This window comes from Dipodomys merriami, unplaced genomic scaffold (genome assembly GCF_024711535.1).
Source record: "Dipodomys merriami isolate MVZ:Mamm:240054 unplaced genomic scaffold, mDipMer1.0.p SCAF_22, whole genome shotgun sequence".
Taxonomy (NCBI): Eukaryota; Metazoa; Chordata; class Mammalia; order Rodentia; family Heteromyidae; genus Dipodomys; species Dipodomys merriami.
The window spans coordinates 17541376-17563571 of record NW_027203604.1 but is presented as its reverse complement, the minus strand read 5'-3'; the positions used below and the strand labels follow the sequence as shown (position 1 = coordinate 17563571).

Below are 22196 nucleotides of genomic sequence, written 5' to 3'. Positions count from 1 at the left end.
GTGTCTCTTAATGACATCTACCACAGTATTTGTTTGGTGTCTAGTTTTGTTTTGTTTTTCTTGTTGGTTGTGGGGCTTGAACCCAGAGCCTAGACACTGTTCCTGAGCTTTTTCACTCAAGGCACTCTACCACTTTGAGCCATAGCACCACTTCCTTTTGGGTCTAGTTTCTTAACTTCAAAATATGGCTTTGGGGCTGTTAAATATCCAATTCAAACTCATTAATCTGGTTTTCATCTTCTTGACAGATATATACAGGTAAACCCCTACAATTCCTCCCCCTGGGCCTTGGAGCATAGGTTCATGCTCTTGGCTGCCACTCTGGGTGGGGGGCTATCTGTGGTAGGTGGGAGTTTGAACAGCCATGGCACTGTGTGGCTGAGGAGCTGCTGCTACAACCCTAACCCTAGGTTCCCTTCCTCACCAAGCCTTCTCCTGGTGGCCTGGCTTAGGCTCAGTTCTGTTGGGAATTTCCTTCCCTGCCATCCATAGTAGGTTACCTCCCATCAGTTCCAGAGCAACCTCATTTAGGACTATCAAAGCAGAGTTTGGCCCACTTGAGTTTTGGCTTAGGGATAATCTGATTTTGCAAAATGTTCTATTTTGTGTGAAATAATACTTAAAACCAATAATACTTAAAACCAAGATCAGGGGCTGGGAATATGGCTTAGTGGTAGAATGCTTGCATAGCATGCATGAAGTTCAATTCCTCAGTATCACATAAACAGAAAAAGTTGCAAGTGGCACAGTGGCTCAAATGGTTGAGCACTAGCCTTAGCATAGAGGCTCAGGGACTGAGTCCAGACCTTGAGTTCAAAAAAGTCCTAGGATCAACAAAAAGCAAAACAACAAAAAACTGCAAATGTAATTTAACCATGCTGGGTTTTTTTTTTGGGGGGGGGGAGGAGGGGGAGGATTAGTTATGGAGCTTGAACTCGGGACTTGGTACTGCCCTTGAGCTTTCTGCTCAAGGCTAATGCTCTACCAGTTTGAGCCACAGTGCCATTTCCAGTTTTCTGGTGGTTAAGAGTCTTATGCACTTTTCTGCCTAGACTGGCTTTGAACCATGACCCTCAGATCTCAGCCTCCTGAAGCAGATAGGATTACAGGTGTGAGCCTCCAGTGCCTGGCCAATTTATGGTTTTTACACATGAAAAAGGTAGTACTTCAGCTCAGTGGCATAAAATTAGATACAGGGAATTGGACTAATCAGTTGAAAGCAAACGAAATTAGACCCTTACACACACACACACACACACACACACAATTTCTAGTAACAATCCATGTTATGTGTTAGAAAAATTGCTGTTAGGTTCCAAAACTTAATTTTGTGGGCCAAAGACAGGACAGTTTAGGAGAGCATACACATTTAATTGTTTCAAGTTGATTTACAATGTTAAGGCTATTTACATAAAGCATTTACAGAAAATAATATTAATCTGTCTCCACCCTTCAAAATAAGTGATTTGCCTAAAGTCCATTTCTGAATTTCATAACTTCTACAAAAGTATAACTCTATCAGAATGTCTTTACCACAAACAGAACATTCTAAGTCAACTGGCTTGAAAACAAATTGTGTCTCAAAATGGAAACAGTGGAGACCTTGAAGTGACAAGACTGACTGGTTCAGTGGCATCTGGATACCACCTTCTTCCAGCCTTTCTGTGCAGGCCATGATCTGAGTATAATCCATTGCTGAGAGGCTTTGCCATGAACGATGTCTGCACAAGATAATGCTCACCAAAGACCCCACTTCACCTTGACTTGAGTCCAAGGATCACTGAAACCTTTCCCAGAAACAACCTGTGAGCTGTCTTGTCCCCTTTGTTTGTGTGGGCATGGGTCCTATAAACTGCCCATTAGCAGTGAGAAAGGACTTTCCCTCCTGGCTGGAACTCAGCAGGACTGACCTCATGCCCTGTGAGGAGGATGGATGCCCACAGTGACCTGGGGAGGCACCCACAGCGCCTGAAAGTGTTCCCCATTCCTTCAGCAATGGGGGAGCAGGTGCACAGAGGTGAGCACATTCATAAACACTAATGACTCAAGTCAGAAGACAGCACTACCTCTAAACACATTTATGAAAGCATCCAGAACAAGCAGTGAACACGGGATGAGAACACAGGAATGAGGACATTGTGAAGTGCATGTTTTAGCTGTAGGGTGCAGTAAGTACTAAAGCTATTTCTTGATCCTGGAGACTTCTGGCTTAATTAAAACCTAAGTCTTTGTAGTGCTTATTATCTATTTTACACATGTATCTTTATCTCCTTTGCAGACCCATCTATACTTGAAAATATAAACATTGTCTTCTTAGTGGAGGATAATAGTTCATTATCAATAGCAAATGCACTTAATAAACCAGGGGAGGAATACAAGGAAAGTATATCTAACCAAGTATTTGTGGCAGTTCATATTAAAATGTTAACAAGGTGCTACTTAGAATGGGTGCTCTTACCACATATGTTACAAACTAACTCAACATGTAATTCCTATAATGTAACATGCTAAAAACCAAACAAAACTTTAACTATTATATTCCTTGGGAACAGTTTATTATGAGTTCAATGTAGGCATGGTTATCCTAATGAGTTTATATCTATTTCTACAGTGTATGTTTCTTCTTCCTTTTTTCACTTTTCTTTTACAAAAAGTGTTGTATCAGAAACATGTCCTTTAATAGTAACAACATTCAAAGGAGTCTATTTCCTACACTGCTCCAATTGAAAGAATTCCCTGATAAAGCAGTCTGAAGCCATGGTGAAATATATATATATACATGCATTTGTGCATTTTCTCCCATGTAGCCTGGCATCTAGTGAGACATGTGCATGTGGCCATGTTACAGTTGTACAGGGCTTGGCCACATTCACCGGTGTGAGTTTGCAGATACAGATGTCCGGTAATATATGGGAGCCAGTTATGATTCTAGAACCTGGCTAGATGCTCAAATCATTACATAAATTGATGCAGTTGACATATCCTCTCACATATTGTAGTTTTGGGGCAGTACTTCAGTTTGAACTCCATGCCTTGTGCTTGCAAGATAAGCAATGAGTTGGGCCTCAAGACTTTCTAGTTTTAGTTAATAACATTTTTTTTTGTCAGTCATGGGGCTTGAACTCTGGGCCTAGGCGCTGTCGCACTCTTCAGCTCAAGGCGAGTGCTCTACTGCTTAAGCCACAGCGCCACTTCCAGTTTTCTAGTGGTTTATTGGAGATAAGAGTCTCATGGACTTTCCTGCTCAGACTGGCTTTGAACCATTATCCTCGGATCTCAGCCTCCTGAGTAGTTAGGATTATAGGCGTGAGCCACCAGTGCCCGGTGTTTTAGTTTAAATTTTAAACAAGGCTTTCATTTTTGCTTAAGTCAGCCTGGAATTCAATCCTCCTACTTATGTTTCATGTGTAGTTAGGATAGCAGGTATGTACCACCACACCCGGGGTTTCTGTTGAGATGGGATATCCTACTAACTTACTGCTGGCCCTGAACCTTGATCTTTCCAGTCTCTAGTTTAAGAGTATCTGGATTACAGATATGAAGCACTGCACTTGGCCCTTTTGTGTACTTTTCAATGCTCTCTCAATTAAGATTACTTACTGAATACAATAAAATGCTATATAAATAGCTACAATAGTGCATTTAGAGTATAATGACAAGAAACATTTGTAATGTTTGGTACATATGTAAATTTCCCCCAAGTACTTTTACTGTGTTTAATCTGTGGATTTGAAGGCCATGGATACAGACAGCTATCTGTACAACAGTGTCTGATTGCAGGCAGGAGTGTCTAGCTCACCACACTGAAACTTTGAGCTGAAGTCTGATTTCAGAGAAGCCTTCCCACATCCACTACATCCACATTCCCTCTCCTGTGAATCCTTTGATGGCTATTGAAGGCTGACTTGTGGTAGAACTTTTTCCCACATTCCATGCATTCATAGGGCTTCTCACCCGAGTGGGTTCTATAGTGCACAGTGAGGTAAGACATCCGTGAGAAGGCTTTCCCACATTCATTACATTCAAAGGGCTTCTCTCCTGAGTGGATGCGGTGGTGGATGGTGAGATAGGACATCTGAGAGAAGCACTTCCCGCACTCATAGCACTCGTAGGCTTTCTCTCCGGTATGTGTCCTCTGGTGTCTATTAAGGGCTGAGTTCTGGCAGAAGGTTTTCCCACACTCGCGGCACTCATAGGGCTTCTCTCCTGAATGGATTCTGTGGTGGATGGTGAGGTAGGACATCTGAGAGAAGAACTTGCCGCATATGTAGCACTCGTAGGGCTTCTCCCCACGGTGAATCCGGCGGTGTCTGCAGAGGGCTGAGTTCTGGTAGAAGGTTTTCCCACACTCGCTGCACTCATACGGCTTCACCCCTGAGTGAGTCCTGTGATGGATGGTGAGGTAGGACAACTGGGAAAATAACTTCCCGCACTCATTGCATTCGTACGGCTTCTCCCCAGTGTGTACCCTCTGGTGTCTCATGAGGGCTGAGTTCAGGTAGAAGGTTTTCCCACAGTCCGCACACTCATACGGCTTCTCTCCTGAGTGGGTTCTGTAGTGCACAGTGAGGTATGACAGCCGGGAGAAGAACTTCCCACATTCATTGCACTCATAGGGCTTCTCGCCCGTGTGTGTCCTCAGGTGGGTCGTGAGAGTGGACTTGCGGCAGAAGCATTTCCCACACTCGCTGCACTTGTAGAGTTTCACGCCAGTGTGAATTTTCTGATGGTCATTAAGGGCTGACTTCTGGGAGAAAGTCTTTCCACAGTCGTGACACACATAAGGCCGCTCTCCCGAGTGCGTCCTCTGGTGTTGGGTGAGGTGTGTCTTCTGGCAGAAGGACTTCCCGCAGTAGCTGCACTCATAGGGCTTTTCTCCTGAGTGCGTGCGCTGGTGCTGGATGAGGTGCAACTTCTGGTAGAAGTTCTTTCCACACTCGGTGCATTCGTAGGGCTTCTCCCCTGTATGAGTTCTCTGGTGGACAGTGAGGGTCCCCTTCTGGCAGAAGGATTTCCCACACTGGTTACATTTGTAAGGTTTCTCTCCTGTGTGAGTCCTCTGGTGGATGATAAATTTTGACTTTTTACAGAAGGATTTCCCACATTCACGGCATTCATAGGGTTTCATTTCCATGTGTGGTCTCTGATGGACACTGAGGTCTGACATCTGGAGAAAGGCCATTTCCGATGCATTCCAGTTATAGGACTTTTCGTCCACATGATTAAAAACTGGGTCCTTCGGGAAGGCTTTCTGGCAGTCAATGTATTCAAAGGGTTTATCTAAAATATGAATTTTCTGATAAAAATTCTCTTCATTCAGTGTGTAAGCATCTCCATTTTGATGATCTGAATTACCTCCAGGATGGGCTTTCTGAGGCTTCATGTGGAGGAGTGACTTCCCACATCCACTGCACTCGCTGGGTTTCATGCTTGCATAGCTTCCATCACTGCTAATGTATTCTGGAACACAGGCCAAACTCTTTTCACACAAGTCACACTTAGAGGCTATGCTCCAAGGAACAAGGTTCTTCTCTACACTGAAAGCTTTCCCTGAAACACTGCTTCCCTCTCCCACCAAGCTTTTGTTCTTGTAGAACACAGGTGGCCTTGAATGTTTAGCTTCACCTTCCCATGCTCTGTTCATTAGGTTGTCCTCTTGCCAGACCTCATCTAAAAAGAGGCAAAATGAACCAACTTTTGTACAACTTCCTACACAAGACATACTGAGAATGGAACATAGCATTTCATCTAGAGGTAAGCCCTGGACTCCGTTTCCAAGTGCTTCCTCTTCCTCTTTTGTTTGGAATAGCAGACACACTCCAACAAGGGGGAGAGGAAGTAAACTGACAAAAACACAGCATCTATGATGATGGTTACTCTGTGTTCTTTTGTTCACAACAGGGCATGAGGTAAAATCCAGAGCAGGGACTGGCAGACAAGGATTTAGATGGAAGAATGAGAGCATTATGAATGGACTCACACGCAGGAGAATGGACAGGACAGGAGCCCTGCTGCACAAGGAGGGGAACAGGACTATGTAGCAGAGCTCCACCTGGTAATGGATGAGCGCCTTCCTTTCTACTACTTCACATCATGGTGGAGGGAGGGATCAAACTTGAGGCCTCATCATCTATACTTACAATTTTTTTTTGGGGGGGGGGGGTCTGGTCGTGGGGCCTGAACTCTGGGCCTGCACGCTGTCCCTCAGCTCTTCAGCTCAAGGCTAGCGCTCTACCACTTGAGCCACAGCGACACTTCCAGCTTTTTTCTTTTTTCTTATGTGGTGCTGAGGAATCGAACCCAGGGCCTCATGCATGCAAGGCAAGCGCTCTACCACTGAGCCACCTTCCCAGCCCCTATACTTACAATTTTTGTGGCAGCACTTTCACTATTCTACATTCAGCCACCCAATTTTGCTTTTTTCTCAATTCACACAGTACTGCCAAATATATTCATACTTAAATTTCCTCCTCTTTTTTTTTTTTTAAACTGAAAGTGGGAGCTGGGGGAAAGTGACTCAGGCCTAGCTACTAAAGAGGCTGTGATGTGAGGAATGTGGCTTGAAGGCAGTCCAGGAAGACAAATCTGTGAGACCCTTATCTCAATCACCAAAATGCCAGAACTGGAGGCAGTGTTCAAGTGGTAGCGTGCTAGCTGTGAGTGAAAAAGCTGAGCAAGAGTGAGAGGCCCTGAGTTCAATCTCCAGGATTGGCACAAAATAAAAAAAAAACAGCAAACTGGAAATGGGACTCTCCCTTACTCTGCTTCACTTGGAAGGAGAGTTCTGGAACATCCAAAGGGGTATAAAAGGGTCCTAAGTTATTCTAGTAATGGTGTGATTTAAGCTTGGCCTCATCTGAGTTTCCTACTTATACAAGTTTCCTACTTGTACAATGTTGCATGAGCTCTGGTGAGACTGCTCAGGGAGAGTAGTGATGACTGGAGATGACAGCCCCCACCTCACAGGGCTGTTGTGGGATAAGGGATTTGGCAAGATGCTCAGAACAGCACTTGACACAAATCACATGCCCTATTACTCAGCAATTACTTTTCCCATTTTCAATCTCCAGACAATTTTCTTAAGTCACTTCTACCTTATGACCCCATTTAAGATTTAAGACTGAGTAGTGGAAAGCAGGACAAAACTCTATTATAAACAGATGAACTCTAGAAACATGTTTTTATGGGGAAAGAAGACGTTTTTGGAGAGGGTACCTACAGCAGAAGAGTAACTATCTTCAATCACTTCTTTTTTTTTTTTCTTCAATCACTTCTAAAGGTTTGGGGCCATTAGAAAGTTCCTGAAACACTCCCCAGTCATCTCCTCTCTGCCTGCACTAACATACCTGGGTAGCTCTGAGGCAGGAATGCTCCTTCTACTATCCATGGCTCTTCTCCTTGCTCCAACTTAGTGATAACATCCGGTTTGATAATGTGATACCCTGTTATGTGAGATGAAAAAGAACCTGAGACCAGATTCATAGTAGCTGCACAGCTGAAGTGCCCCAGTGCTTCATAAAAATCAGAACCTTTCACAGGGAAGTCAAGACCAAAATGCCCCAAACAGACCAAAGTTGTTTAAGGTTAAACCCCTTAAAGTTAGAGGAATTTCATGATGCATTTTAGCAGCTGAGAAAGCAAGCTGTCCTTACCTAGGGAGACGAGGTGGCTGTAGTTCTCTAGCATCACATCCCTGTATGTTGTCTTCTCATCAGCTCCCAGCTGCTGCCACTCCTCCTGGGTGAAGCCCACAGCCACATCATTGAAAGATAACGGCTCCTGAAATGATCACAGTGGGGTGACACGGGGACAAGATCTTCCCATAATCATAGGCCCATAGCATGGATGCTTGGAAACAGCCTTCTCATGAATGTTCCAAACTCAGTTTTTATGTAGTTATGGCCCCCCTCTCTCTCTTTTTAAAAATGTTAACTTGAAAGCCAGACACCGGTGGCTCACGCCTATAATCCTAGCTACTCAGGAGGTTGAGACCTGAGGATAGCGGTTCAAAGCCACCTGGGCAAGGAAAGTCCATGAGACTCTTACCTCCAATTAACTACCAGAAAACTGGAAGTGGCACTGTGACTGAAGTGGTAGAGCTCTCGCCTTCAACTGAAGAGCTCAGGGAAAACGCCCAGGTCCAGAATTCAAGCCCCACAACCACCACCACCAGAACATGTGTGTGTGTTTTTACTTTCCTGCCCAGGCTGGCTTTAAACTGCAATCCTCAGATCTCAGCCTCCTGAGTAAGATTACCGGTGTGAGCCGCCAGAGCCCAGATAACTTTCTACCCTCCCTTTCTGTGCACCCTTTTAAAGAAAAAAAAAAACTCAAAACAAAAACAAACACCACCACCATCTCTCTCTCTTCTTTTCTTTTTTGTCGGTCGTGGGGCTTGAACTCTGGGCCTGAGCGCTGTCCCTCAGCTCTTCAGCTCAAGGCAAGCGCTCTACCACTTGAGTTACAGTGCCACTTCCAGTTTTCTAGTGGCTTATTGGAGATAAGAGTTTCACGGACTTTCCTGCCTGGGCTGGCTTTGAACTGAGATCATTAGATCTCAGCCTCCTGAGTGGCTAGGATTACAGGCATGAGCCACTGGCGCCCGGCTACCATCTCTTTTTTTTGACAGGGTTTTGCTAGTCACCCAGCACTCAGGCTGGCCTGTAATTTGCTTTGCATCACAGGCAGGGTCTGAACTGCATGGCATCACATAACAGGGAAAGCTTCCTGAGGCCAAGGGACAGCAGACAGCAGTCCTCCAGTGGGAGCCCTCCTGTTAAGCAAGAATGAGACAGCTGCTCTCAGACATGCAGACTCCAGAGCATCAGCCAGGCCTGTCCAAGGATTCCAGGGATAAGAGCGGATAACAGACCACAGACACTGACTTCCTCCCTCTCTACCACTGGTATGGCCCCTCTAAGAAACTGTACTCAATTACAGATGGAGACCATGTTCTGGCCCTTGATGCCATCATGCCAGCTTTCTCACTGTGAGGAACTAAAAATATGAAAAGATGAAGTGATTTTATGTTAATACTAGAAAATGAAAGATGAAAAAAATGCTTCCTATCAAAAGATTTTGAGTACTTATAAGCCAACAAGAAAAACAACAAAACAATACCCTAAGAGAAATGGACATGGATATGAAGAGGTACTTCATATAAACAAGCCGTCTGCTTCAGTTATGTGACTGCTATGAATATAAAGAACATCAGACACTTGTATTCTGGCTTCAAGGACTCTAAGAATCATGCTATCTGCAGGAATTAATAAGAAAAAAATGCCTGATGCTGATTGTGGCTCCATTTCATTTGACTATACTTTTTAAAAAAAAATCTATTTCTACTTTCCAATTTAAAAGTTTGAATCCTTATACTGTGAACCAAGATAAGAGGTGAAACACAAGAACAGAAAAACTCACCAGGGATGTATTCATTTTCTGCTGCTCTTGTACAAATCTGGAAAACTACGGAAGCAGGGGCAGACCTGGAGAAGAGAAATGAAAGTATTGTTACTATGACAAACCAAGCAGGAATCTCAAGAACATACCCAGAAAGTTTCAAGACAGAAACCTTATGGGACACTGTCACTTCAGGTGCTCAGGAGGACTTGGGGAATGATCAAGAATCTTTCTAACCCACACAGTTACTGGAGAAAAGTACAATTCTCACTGTGAATGAAGATACTCTACCACTGTTAAGTGTAAGAAAGGAATTCTTCTACAGCACTCCTCGTGCATGTGCGTGTGCATGTGTGTGTGTCTGTACTAGGGCTTTTCCCCTCAAGGCATGAGCTATTGGTGCCTGGCCTCATTTGTTTTCTAGTTGTTTTTACCTAGTTAAAATCAGAAATTCCATTGGATATTAGGATAAAAGGAAGTCAGCATGGCTAAAGCTCCATTTGCAAAAGCCAAAGTGATAATGTCCAAAAGGACATTTTATTAGGACACTTACTGTGTGAACTAATAGTTCCAGGAACTACCAACAACCCCCCTGGCCTTGGTCAACTCACCCACCCCTTCCTGCACCAATGCAGGCAACACAATAGAGTCTTCCTGTCCTGCACTGTGGTCCTAGGACTAAGAGCAGAGCCGGGGGTGAGGGGTGGGGGTACCAGCAGACAGAACCGAGGCGCTGAGGGTCATCTGCAGACCCCAGAGGAACTGTAGCGAGAGCCACAAGGAGAAGGGGCGTCAGGGAGAGGAGGGAAGAGTGGAACCCGGCCCGGTCAGACCCCCACAGGGCCGGTCAGGCCCGCGCAGCCGCTCCGCCTTCACCCCACCTGCCTTCTGGGGACGCGGGCCGCCCCCTCCCCGCACCTGTGTGCTCGCCGGGCGCTAGCTGCACGCAGGTCCGGCTCATCCCGTCCTCGGGGCTACGACTTCCCGCCCTTGCTGGGGCTCCCGAGGGTCTGGGCCTGGGGAACGAGATCGAGGGGGGCGTCCCTCCCCGGGTCTGGCCTGAGTCCCTGGGGACTCACCGACCCGCAGCGACGCCGCGACCGCCCCGGGCTCTGCTGCTCGCTGTCCCCGCCGCCACTGACGGCCGGGCCCCTCGGGCCTCGGCCGCGGGAACGGAGACCGCGCTCCCGGCTCGAGCCTCCGCCGGGCTGGCCGGCCTTCGTCCGTGCGGTCGCGCTCGCTAGGTGCCGGTTCAGCCGCTCGGCCCTCAGCTCCGAAGTGTCCGCGAAGCTCGCCCACTGGAGGCCAGAGTCCGGGAGTGAGGGCTGAGGTAACTGCGAACCCACAGGAAACCAGGGTAGAGCGAGGTTGGCGGCGGCGCGCATGCGTGGACACGCACGCAGGGCGAAACGCGCATGCGTAGCATCACACCGGAAGTTGGCGTCCCAGAGCTTCTTGCCAGAGACAGGATAGGTACAAGGACTCTATTTCCCAAAAGTCTACGCGACACCAAGCTTAGGAACCGTCTCACAAGTCCCCACCTTGTCTCCGCTGCACGGAGGCGCCATGCCGAGGGCAATGGTTCTTCCGACTCCGCACTGTCCTCATTCCCTGGAGTGCCAAGAAACGGGCCTCCCGATTGCATCTAGGTTCCCTAAATCCTCCTCCTTGCTTGAGACCCTACGGCTAGAACCGAGGTTGGGTCCGACCTAAGGAAAGGAAAGGGTGTGCCCAGCTCACTGAACTAAAGTGCTCCAAGTTTTACTCAAAAATGAGGGTGTAAAAAACCAAAACCATAAAGCGAGAGTGCAGCAAACGTCCTTCAATGTTTTCTAAGGAAGGGCTGGGAAGGTGGCTCAGTGGTAGAGCGCTTGCCTTGCATGCATGAGGCCCTGGGTTCGATTCCTCAGCACCACATAAGCAGAAAAAGCCGGAAGTGGTGCTGTGGCTCAAGTAGTAGAGCGCTCGCCTTGAGCTGAAGAGCTGAGGGACAGCGCCCAGGCCTAGAGTACAGGCCCCACGACCGGACCCCCCCCCAAAAAAAAATAAAAAAATAAAAAATGTTTTCTAAGGAAGGAAAAGAAAGTAGATGTGGTAGCCTTTCTAGATCACACCACTAAATGCATTCAAACTATAAAAACAAGCAGAAAGTAGAAGCCCAAAGAACAACATAGATACCTGTGATGTTACCTCTCAAAAGAAGATGATGTTTAAGGTTGGAGAAAGATGCTGATTTTCAAAAATAGGACAATGATTTATCTCTGTTTGGGGCTGAAATAGCTACAAGTATTCCTGTTCACTTATTTATTAAAAACTGGCAAGGGTACATATTAAGAAGACTTTCGCATGAATACAAGAAAGTAAGAGTTGCATCTTCAGAGACTGGGAAGGTGGCTCAGTGGGAGAGTTGCTTGCCTTGCATGCATGAGGCCCTGGGTTCGATTCCTCAGTACCACATAAGCAAAAAGAAGAAAGCCGGAAGTGGCGCTGTGGCTCAAGTGGTAGAGCGCTAGCCTTGAGCTGAAGAGCTGAGGGATAGCGCCCAGGCCCAGAGTTCAGGCCCCACGACCGGACCAAAAAAAATAATAAATACATAAAAAGTTGCATCTTCAAAGAAGCACTGAGCCACACCGCAATGTCCAGACAGGCGAACCACAGAGGAGACACACACAGGTGAAGTAAGGAGGGAAGGTCTGACGGGCGCCATAGTGGCCACATGGTGGATGGTAGTGGTGGCGACATGGTGTGGATGGTCTGGCATCTTGTCTTCATACTTGGGGAGGGAAATGCCCTGCCCATCACCTGCCTCCCAAGTGATGGGCGTGGCCAGATCCCTGGAGGCAGGGACCGGAACTTGGCTGATAGGTTACTGAATCTGTCAGTCAAGTGCCGGGGGAATTTCCTGTGGACCCGCCCCTTGCTCCAGCCCAGCCGCCATTACGCCATGCCACGTGATCCCGTGATCCACGTGATCTCCGTGATCCTGTCCTGTGTCTCCTGGCTCATCCCCGGTCATCATGGCGTCCTAATTTAGCTCTCCGTGGAGCTGAATTGGCTTGTTGGTATTGTTTTTTTTCTTTCTTTCCTCCTGTTTCTTAGCGGTGTTATGTGTAGGGGCTGCAGGCCTTTGTAGCAACGGGCGGCCTGCAGCCTGTTAACTGTATAATAAAGACTCCAATATTCCATACTCCAAAATGTGGCTTCTGGGATGATTCACCTTACAACAGAGGGTCCCAGTATAAAGGTGAAAGGACTTGGCACAGCTGGCTCTTCATTCTCACAGATTCATCTTGAATTCATCTGGTAATTGACATGGCTGCTTGAGCTGGCTTATTACCTTTGTCTAAAGGAAAAGTAAACCTTGTCATACCTATGTGATGACCATAGTTACAGCTCAGACTGAGGGGCCTGGACTAAACTCACAAGAGACAAGGGGATAGGGATTATCTCCCTTGAAGTTTATATTTCAGACAAATGACTCTCCAGTGCTTGCTCCTTCCTTTCCTTCCTTCCTTCCTTCTTTCTTTCTTTCTTTCTTTCTTTCTTTCTTTCTTTCTTTCTTTCTTTCTTTCTTTCTTTCTTTCTTTCTTTCTTTCTCTGGTCCTGGGGCTTGAACTCAGGGCTTGGGCACTTTCCCTGAGCTTCTTTTGCTCAAGGCTAGCACTTTACCACTTGATACACAGCGCCACTTCCCTCTTTTCCTGTGTATGTGGTACTGAGGAATCAAACCCAGGGCTTCATACATGCAAAACAGACACTCTACCACTAAGCCACAGCCTCCTGAGGTTCTTTTGCTCAAGGTTAGTGCTCTATCACTTGAGCCATAGTGTCACTTCCAGCCTTTTCTATTTATGTAGTACTAAGGAATTGAACCTATAGCTTCTTGCATGCTAAGTCAGCACTCTACCACTAAGCCACATTCCCAGCCCAATTCTCGGGGCTTTCAAAAAAAATTCCTAGTTAGGTTGGAAGTGTGGTGTGTGTGTGTTCTGGTTAGTAATGATGGCAGGGAGGTTATGTACTTTTAAAAAAGATTTAGACATGTAACAAAGGGTTAGGATAAATGTTACCAATCAGTTGAGCTTGACTGGTCCTACTGCTCTACTCAAATAGAAATCCTGAGTAGGCAAGGAGAAGCTCCTCCAGAGCTGTCAGTCCTCAGCTCTTGAGAGCCCCACACTTAGCACCTGGACTGGCAGACCCAGAGCCTCATACTTCCAAGTCCCTAGAAGGAATGGTCTATTTTCCCCAGCTTTAGAAGCCAGTGAGTTGTGGTTCTAGGCACTTTGGTGAGAGGGCTATTACTGTAAGTTTTAACCACTAGTGGCTGGCACTTGGCAGCTGGTCTACTCCCCAGCTTCTAATAGGGAGTGACAGCAGCAGGCAGACCTGCTAGTGTTCCACATCCTGAGTGGGACTAGGGTGCTGGAACCCTTGGCTCCTACAGTAACTGGTGGTACAGTTGCAGTACCTACGGTGTCAGGACCCTTGGCTCTTTTTTTTTTTTTTTTGGTCTGGTCGTGGGGCTTGAACTCTGGGCCTGGGCGCTGTCCTTCAGCTCTTCAGCTCAAGGCTAGCGCTCTACAACTTGAGCCTCAGAGCCACTTCTAGCTTTTTTTTCTGCTTATGTGGTGCTGAGGAATCGAACCCAGGGACTCATGCATGTGAGGCAAGCACTCTACCACTGAGCCAGCCACCTTCCCAGTCTGACCCTTGGCTCTTGACAATGATTGGTGGTGAAGTTCTCAGGTCTAGGATGTCTGAGACCCTGGACCCTTAAGGCTTGACAAGTCCAAGGAAGTCTTTCAGTAACCAGGCCAGTAGGGTGGTTTGTGCCTGTAATCAAGAAATTAACAAAGATTGTGCTTCAAGTCCAGCCAAGAAAAGCATTAATGAGACCCCATTTCAAACCATCCAGAAACACATGAGACTGTAGATAGGAGGATCTCAGTCTCTAAGCAGGTTCCAGACAAAAAGTGAAGCCTATCAAATAACCTAAGTCAAAAAAGGCTGGAGGTATGTGGTTCAGGTAGTACCGTGTTAGCCTAACAAACACAAGGCTCCACATTTAACCCCCTGAACTACACCAAGAAAAAAGAAAAAGAAAGAAAAGAGTAGCAAGAAAAGACCAAGGTTGGGGGCAGGGTCTTATTGGGCCTTATGTAATACCAGGATAGCTCAGGAGTTGTCTCCTAGGAGAACTCAAAATTTGATCCCAACAACATGCTTATATAATCTGAAAAGGGGTGTGGTAAGAGTGTTTGCCAATCACAGCCAACCTCCATGTAAATGAAGGGCTGTGTTTGGACCTATCACAGGCCTTCTGCTGGGCTACCTAGAGAAGGGCTTCACCAATGGACTGGGTGAAATGGTTGCTGAGGTTTGTGATATCAAAAGGTCCAAAAAGCTATCTTATATAAGCATGGCTGGGCAGCACCTTCTGGAGCCAGAATTGTGTTTCGGCAGCAAGTAGCTGGGGTTGCTGTGTCACTTCCTCAAGGTGTCCCTGGAGTGTTCAAAGTAGCCAGGTTGTCATAAGGGCAATACATCTGGTTTGGCAAATAGTCCTCCATTGAAGGAAGCTGGGCCCTAGCCATCTAAGTTGGGGAGGGTCTAACAGCTGTTAATTAGGGAGTCAAATAATTCCAGTTTGCAACAGCTTAGTTTATTTAAAGCAAAAAAAAAAAAAACATTAAAAGGATGCTTACAAAAAAAGACTGGTGGGGCTGGGAAGGTGGCTCAGTGGTAGAGCGCTTGCCTTGCATGCCTGAGGCCCTGGGTTCGATTGCTCAGCACCACATAAGCAAAAAGAAAAAAGCGGGAAGTGGCACAGCGCCACAGGCCCAGAGTTCAGGCCCCACGACTAGACCCCCCCCCCAAAAAAAAAAGACTGGTCATTAGCAGGAATATATTAGCAATATTTAACAATGCTCTCTATTCTTAGTTCAGGCACCATTTAAGAGAGTTGGGTTATTTAATCTTTCTTACAGGTATTTCTATTTTGAGGGAATACATAAAAGAGGGAGGAGAAAAGGATCTTTTTTCCTCTTGGCAACAAGCAATTTTTTTTTTTTTTGGTCATGGGGTTTGAACTCTGGGCCTGGGCACTGTCCCTCAGCTCTTCAGCTCAAGGCTAGCGCTCTACCACTTGAGCCACAGTGCCTCTTCCAGCCTTTTCTGCTTATGTGGTGCTGAGGAATCGAACCCAGGGCCTCATGCATGTAAGGCAAGCATTCTATCACTGAGCCGCCTTCCCAGCCCCAACAAGCAAAATTTAATCTTTTCTTTCTTTCTTTACTTACTTATTTGAAGTGCTGGGGATGTCACTCAAGCTAGGTAGGTATTATACTCAGCCACATGGCAAGTCTAATTTAAAAAAATCCACACAATGCAATTAGCAATGTCTAAGAAAATGGCAAAAGTCAATATGGTATTAAAAATAATAATGTAGATAGGATGATGGACACATATATTTAGCATTACAACATACTTACAGGAATATATTAATTATAAGTAAAGATTTTTTTTGTGTGTCAGTCATGGGGCTTGAACTCTTGGCCTGGGCACTGTCTCAGAGCTCTTTTTGCTCAAGGCTAGTGCTCTACTACTTTGAGCCACAGTTCCACTTCTGGTTTTCTGGTGGTTAATTGGAGATTAGAGTCTTACAGACCCTAGGCTGGCTTCGAACTGTGATCCTCAGATCTCAGCCTCCTGAGTAGCTAGGATTACAGCCATGAGTGCATAGCTACATTAGCTTTTAATTTTCCCAACATACTGTCCATTTTCCTAACAAGTTAGTAAATACTCTTTCTTAATTTCAATCCGAAACGCATCTTGTGTTATAACATTAACTCATTTGTGAGATATTAATTCACTGCCATCTATTTTTATGTTTCTTCATAGCTCTTAGTTCTATTTAATTTTGGGCCCTCACCTTATATTTCAGGGTAAGCCAGGGTTTTTTTGTTTGTTTGTTTTTGTCAGTCATGGGGCTTGAACTCTTGTGCCTGGGTATTGTCCCTGAACTCTTCAGCTCAAAGTGAGCACTTTACCACTTGAGCCACAACACCACTTCTGGTTTGCTGGTGTTAATTGGAGATAAGAGTCTCAAAGACTTTCTTGCCTGGGCTGGCTTTGCACCACTATCCTTAGATTTCAGCTTCCTGAGTAGCTAGGATTACAGATTTGAGCCACTGGTGCCTGGCAGGGTAAGTCAGTTTTAAGGACTGTAGTTTTAAACTTGACAGCCAGGTACTCTTAAATCAATCAGAAGAAAAGATAAGAGACTGATTTATCTTTTGTGAGAAGATCAGTCATGCTTTGTGTTTGCTGGGGGAAATATAGCTCTGTAATTAGTTCACCATATCTGCTCTGTAAATAGTTCAACATATTTTTTTGTGATGCTGAGCTTTGAACTCAGAACCTTCTACTTGCTGAGCAGTCATTTTGCCACTTGAGCCACACATCCAATTCCTTTTATTTCAGTTTGTTTTTAGGTAGGGTCTCATACTTTTGCTCATGCTGCCTTTGGGCTGTGATCCTCCTGCTCTGCCTAGAATAGTTGGGATTACAGATGTGACCACTATGCTTGTTTCAACCTATTTGTTTTTTTTTTAAATCGAGATAGTTCTGCTTACTAATAAATGGCTCAAATTATGTACAGATTCCTACAATATAGACTAATATTTGCTGTTCAATTTGTTCAACTCTGCAGTTGAAAAAAAGTTAACTTAAGGGCAATTTTAAAGCAGAGATGGAGAATGTGTGGTGTTCTTCCAAGTCTTTAGGGGACACTAATCTCTACATAAGTCCTGCATTCCCCATTGCTTGGATTAAATGGCTATTCCTTCATAGCGAACCTTGTGGATCATTGGTTTGGCCAGTGCCCTGCCAACTGAGTTCAACTTCCTTAAAAGTATGTACTGGTTAATCCAAATGAGGGGGCTTGTAATCCACTCTACATCCTATGCTGCAGAAACTTGATACACATAGAATGTGAGCTGCTACCACACTGGGCTTGGAGGCACTGTGTGGCCCAGGACACTGTTCAGCACTCCCTGCCCATTAGCACAGCTTGCCTCTGCATTCTCAACAATGGAGGAACAAAGGCAACCTTACCTCCATCTCCCAACCATGGTTACCTGTGCCCTTCCACATGATGTAGAAGACCAGTGTGGATGGTTTGGAAGCCACCCGGGGAAGGCCCATGGGCTATTAGACTGAGTTCCTGTCCCCTAGTTATCACTTGAACTGTGCTTGATTATGCTCAGCCTGAAACTTGACTCTGAGACATTCCCCCCAGATTCTTGCTTCCTTGGACACCCCTGTCTGCCCCCTTCTGCTCAAGGATATGCTTTCCCCCACCCCAGGCACTCTTCTAGCTCCATAGTTTGAAAACTCCCCACCAGGGCCAGCCTCTGTCTCAGGGGTCTGAAATTCTGAGAGATGGTTATTGTAAACTTGTTTTAGTGGGACAGGAAATCTAGACTCCATGACTCCATTGCGGGCAGGAAGGGGGAACATGTCTACCTTTAGGACTCATTCTCTCTGTTCAAGGTCTCACTACAGATTAAGGGGTATCAGAAGGCAAAGCTCTGTTTAAGGGTCAGAAATCATCACTCACCAGTGGTCAACAGGAAGGTCACAGCAGCAGACCCAGCAAGGTGTGGAGGAGGCTGTGGGATGGGTTATCATGCTCTAGGAGCCCTGGTTACTGGTTCTGAGGGTTCCCACAGCCAAGGACCCCAGGCCTGCTACTGCCCTGCTATGTGATATCTCAGCCTGCTTCACATCTCTCAAAAAGAATTTCCTGTTTTAATCCTTCAATAGCAAAAGATTTCACTGAATGTACCTTAGTGAAGAAATTGTGTCCAATAGGCCCCAGTCTAATTCTATGGCACAGCCTGGTAGCTGCAAAGCATCTTTGCTTCATGGTGCCATTCTGTGTCTGTCATATTAAACCACATCAACAGGAGTAGAAGTAAAACTTTTTAAATTATTTATTTATTTATTGTCAGTTGTATGGCTTGAACTTGGGATGCAAGTGCTGTCCCTGAGCTTTTTCACTCAAGGTTAGCATTCTACACCACTTATGGTTTTCTAGTGTCTAATTGGAGATAAGACTCTCATGCACTTTCCTGCCTGGGCTGGCTTTGAACTGTGATTCTCTGATCTCAGTCTCCTGCTTAGCTAGGATTACAGGCATGAGCCACCAGTTCCTGGTTAGAATGATAGTATGTATGAGTCAAATTCTGAGCTGAGCCAGGTGCCAGTGGCTCACACCTGTAATCCTAGCTACTCAGGAGGCTGATACTTGAGGATTGTAGTTCAAAGCCAGCCTGGAGAGAAAAGTTGGTGAGATACTTATTTCTAATTAACCAGCAAAACCCCAGAAATGGAGGTGTTGCTCAAGTGGTAGCACACTAGCTTTGAATGAAAAAGTTAAGGGACAGTGTTTTTAGGGCCCTGAGTTCAAGCCCGGTACTGGCACAAAAACAAAACAAATTTCACCGGTTGTTGCATTTTTGGATATGGTACCCACATATTTATTTATTTATTTTTGTTGGCCGTAGGGGTCTGAACTCTGGGCCTGGGCACTGTCCCTCAGCTCTTCAGCTCAAGGCAAGAGCTCTACCACTTGCGCCATAATGCCACTTCTGGTTTTCTGCTGGTTTATTGGAGATAAGACTCTCACAGACTTTCCTGTCCAGGCTGGCTTTGAACCATGATCTTCAGATCTCATCCTCTTGAGTAGCTAGGATTACAGGCATGAGCCGCCAGTGCCCAGAGGTACCCACGTATTTTACCATGGGTACTGCCTTTTTTTTTGTTTTTTTTTTGGGGGGGGTCCAGTTGTGGGGCCTGAACTCTGGGCCTGGGCGCTGTCCCTCAGGTCTTCAGCTCAAGGCTAGCGCTCTACCACTTGAGCCACAGCGCCACTTCCCGCTTTTTTCTTTTTGCTTATGTGGGGTGCTGAGGAATCGAACCCAGGGCCTCAGGCATGCAAGGCAAGCACTCTACCACTGAGCCACCTTCCCAGTCCCTGCCTGGTTTTTGTAGCATGTCTAGACACTTGTTAAGAAGAGAAAGGAATGTGCAAACCAAGGTGCAAACCAAGGCTTTCATTCATGCCAAAGCCAAAGCAGTCATGGACTCTCCTGGTACATTTTAATGAACAGAATCGAGATCTGATATAGTCATATATTTCTTAGCCACTGGGTGAAGTCCTGAGGAATGTGTCATTAGGCCATTACTGTGGGAAGATCAGAGAGTAGATGTAACATAATCTAAAATACTGCAATGTCATCAAGATGATATGTTATGGTACCAGCATTGTATATAGGGTCCATCATTAAATTGACCAGAATGTCATTATTAATCACCTGTTTCTACTTGAAAGCCTGTCAACAAGGAGAAAGAATTTGTGAACCTCTGTTTTTGCTGTGGAAGAACAGTACCAGCATGGAGGAGTGAAAGCCTCATGAACACACATCAGAATTCAAGACAGACACAGCTTCCTGGCCATTGGGTATCTTCCTTATTAGACTCTGCTTCTTTGTGCAGCAGCATCTGTCCAATCAGTGAGGATCTTTGAAGAGGATCTTGGCCTGTGAAGATGCTGCAGTGGGACTCAAAATTGTATGAATGATGACTAAGACCTTGCCTAACCCTCAATGTCCATAACTGCACACACCCCCTTTGATCTTTCAATGAACCAATTTGACTTGACTTGTGCTTGGAATGGGTTGATTGAAAATGAGTAGGAGATTCAAAATAAAACAAGGGACTGGGAATGTGTTTTAGTGGTAGAGTGCTTGCCTAGCATGCATGAAGCCTGGGTTCAATTCCTCAGTACCACGTAAACAGAAAAAGCCAGAAGTGGCGCTGTGGCTCAAGTGATATAGTGCTAACCTTGAGCAAAAGCAGCCAAGGGACAGTGCCCAGGCCCTGATTTCAAGTCCCAGGACTGGCAAAAAAGTGAAATGAAATAAAATGTTGGGCACAGCCTGAGTGACAGGCTTCTTGCTAAGAAGTTCCAACAATGGATAATATGCCAGATTGAGCCCAAATGTAGGAACAACCTGAATCTCCTGTGACACTTATGCAGGGATAAATTGATTGTGATCTATCTAGACAACAAGCCATTATTCTTCTTCCAAAAGGAGGAATTTTGGATCTACCCTACAACAGTGTAGATCCTGGAAGGGCACAAAAGGACCAAAAATAGTGCCTGATCCCATAGCATGTGAGCTGTACCAAGATGACCTGGAGTCTTCAGATTCAGAGAGACAAAAAGTAGATTTGGTATCACATGGGTATAAAGTTTCTGTTTGGGATGTTGGAAAGGTTCTGGTGGTGATGGTGATGGTGGCACAGCAATGTGAATATGCTGAGGCTACTGGACTGTACCTCTAAAATTGGTTCAGTGGCTCATACCTATAATCCTAGCTACTTGGGAGGCTGAAAATGAGAGCATTACAGTTCAAAAACAGGCAAAAAAGAAAAGCCTGCAACATCCCTTCTCTCAACCAAGAGCTGGGTACAGCTTGTCATCCTAAGCTATGTGAGAGGCCGAAATTGGGAGGATCACGGTTCCAGGCCACCCAGGAAGAAAAGTCCTATCTATTGTAATGGAAAGATGTTGGGCATAATTGTATGTCTCTGTCATCCCAGCTATGATGGGAAGCCTAAATAAATGGACCATGTTCCAGGCATGTAGCAAGACAAGAAGTGAAAACCTATCTTGAAAAGAGTAAGTTCAGCCAGATGCCAATGGCTCATTCCTGTAATCCTATCTACAAAGGAGGCTGAGATCTGAAGATCACCGTTTGAAGCCAGCCCAGGCAGGAAAGTACATGAGACTATTCTCTCCAGTTAACCTGCAAAAAGCTACAAATAGAGCTGTGGCTCAAGTGGTAGGGTGCTAGCCTTGAGAGAATAAAACTAAAGGACATTGCCCAGAGCCTCAGTTCAAGCCTCAGGACCAGCACATAGACAAAAAAAGTAATAATGAATTTGAAAAGAGGGCTGGAGGTAAGGCTCAGCAGTACAACACTTGACTGGCAAGATTTAGACTTTAGTACTACAAAAAGTGGTTGAATGAATATATTTGCCTTTTTAATATTTTACCTAAATGTGAATATGGCTCGGTTACTTCTTTACCACAGACACTTAATGTTCAACAAAGTCAGCAAGTACTTCTAACCCATGAAGTTTCACTATGTTGCTTGAACTGGCATCAAATTTTTAGCTCAAGAGATCCTCCTGCTTCAGCCTCCTGAGTACTATGATGACAAGTGCATGCCACTGTATCTGGTTTTTATTTTACATTGAGAAATAAAAGGAAGAAAGGAAAGAGAAAGAAAAAAGAAGGAAGGAAAGAGAATGAAGGAAGGAAAGAGAAAAAGAAAGAGAAAAAGAGGAAGGAGAGAGAAAAGGAAAGGAAAGAAAGAAAGAAAGAAGGAAAGAAAGAAGAAAGAAAGAAGGAAAGAAAGAAGAGAGAACAAAACCCAGGCAGTGATTCCATCAGGCCCCAAGAGCATTGTAGTCTTCTGTGTCATGCCCCATGCACTTACCACCCATAAGGAGAAGGTCGTGTTCTACCTTGTACCTGACATTCAGCGAGTATAGGTTAGTCAGGCAGTTACCTATGTTTGCTTTCAAACTGGTTGTCAGGCTGGAATAGCTGATGACATCAGCAGCTTCCACCTTGCTGATTGGAAGAGACCGCATTCCGAGGTGCTCGGTGATAGGATACAGTGGATAACAGCATCTTTTCAGCTTTGTCCGCTAGTGAC

At 45.5% G+C, this 22196-nt stretch overlaps 1 protein-coding gene across 4 annotated transcripts; it reads right to left on the bottom strand.

The window, feature by feature from the left end:
• Nucleotides 1–1283: 1283 nt before the first annotated feature.
• Znf12 (zinc finger protein 12) lies at nt 1284–10761 on the bottom strand. Of its 4 annotated transcripts, none has more exons than XM_070033492.1 (5): nt 10318–10761; nt 9421–9485; nt 7653–7779; nt 7347–7442; nt 1284–5670 (listed from the first exon to the last, which is right to left on the bottom strand). In XM_070033492.1, the coding sequence occupies exons 2-5, from the start codon at nt 9433–9435 to the stop codon at nt 3830–3832; spliced, it is 2079 nt and encodes a 692-aa protein (XP_069889593.1). In that variant the 5' UTR covers nt 9436–9485; nt 10318–10761; the 3' UTR covers nt 1284–3829. The 4 variants fall into 4 exon arrangements, with proteins under 4 accessions (XP_069889593.1, XP_069889596.1, XP_069889594.1 ...); XM_070033495.1 differs by having other exon boundaries at nt 1284–5460; XM_070033493.1 differs by having other exon boundaries at nt 10479–10761.
• Nucleotides 10762–22196: the final 11435 nt, after the last annotated feature.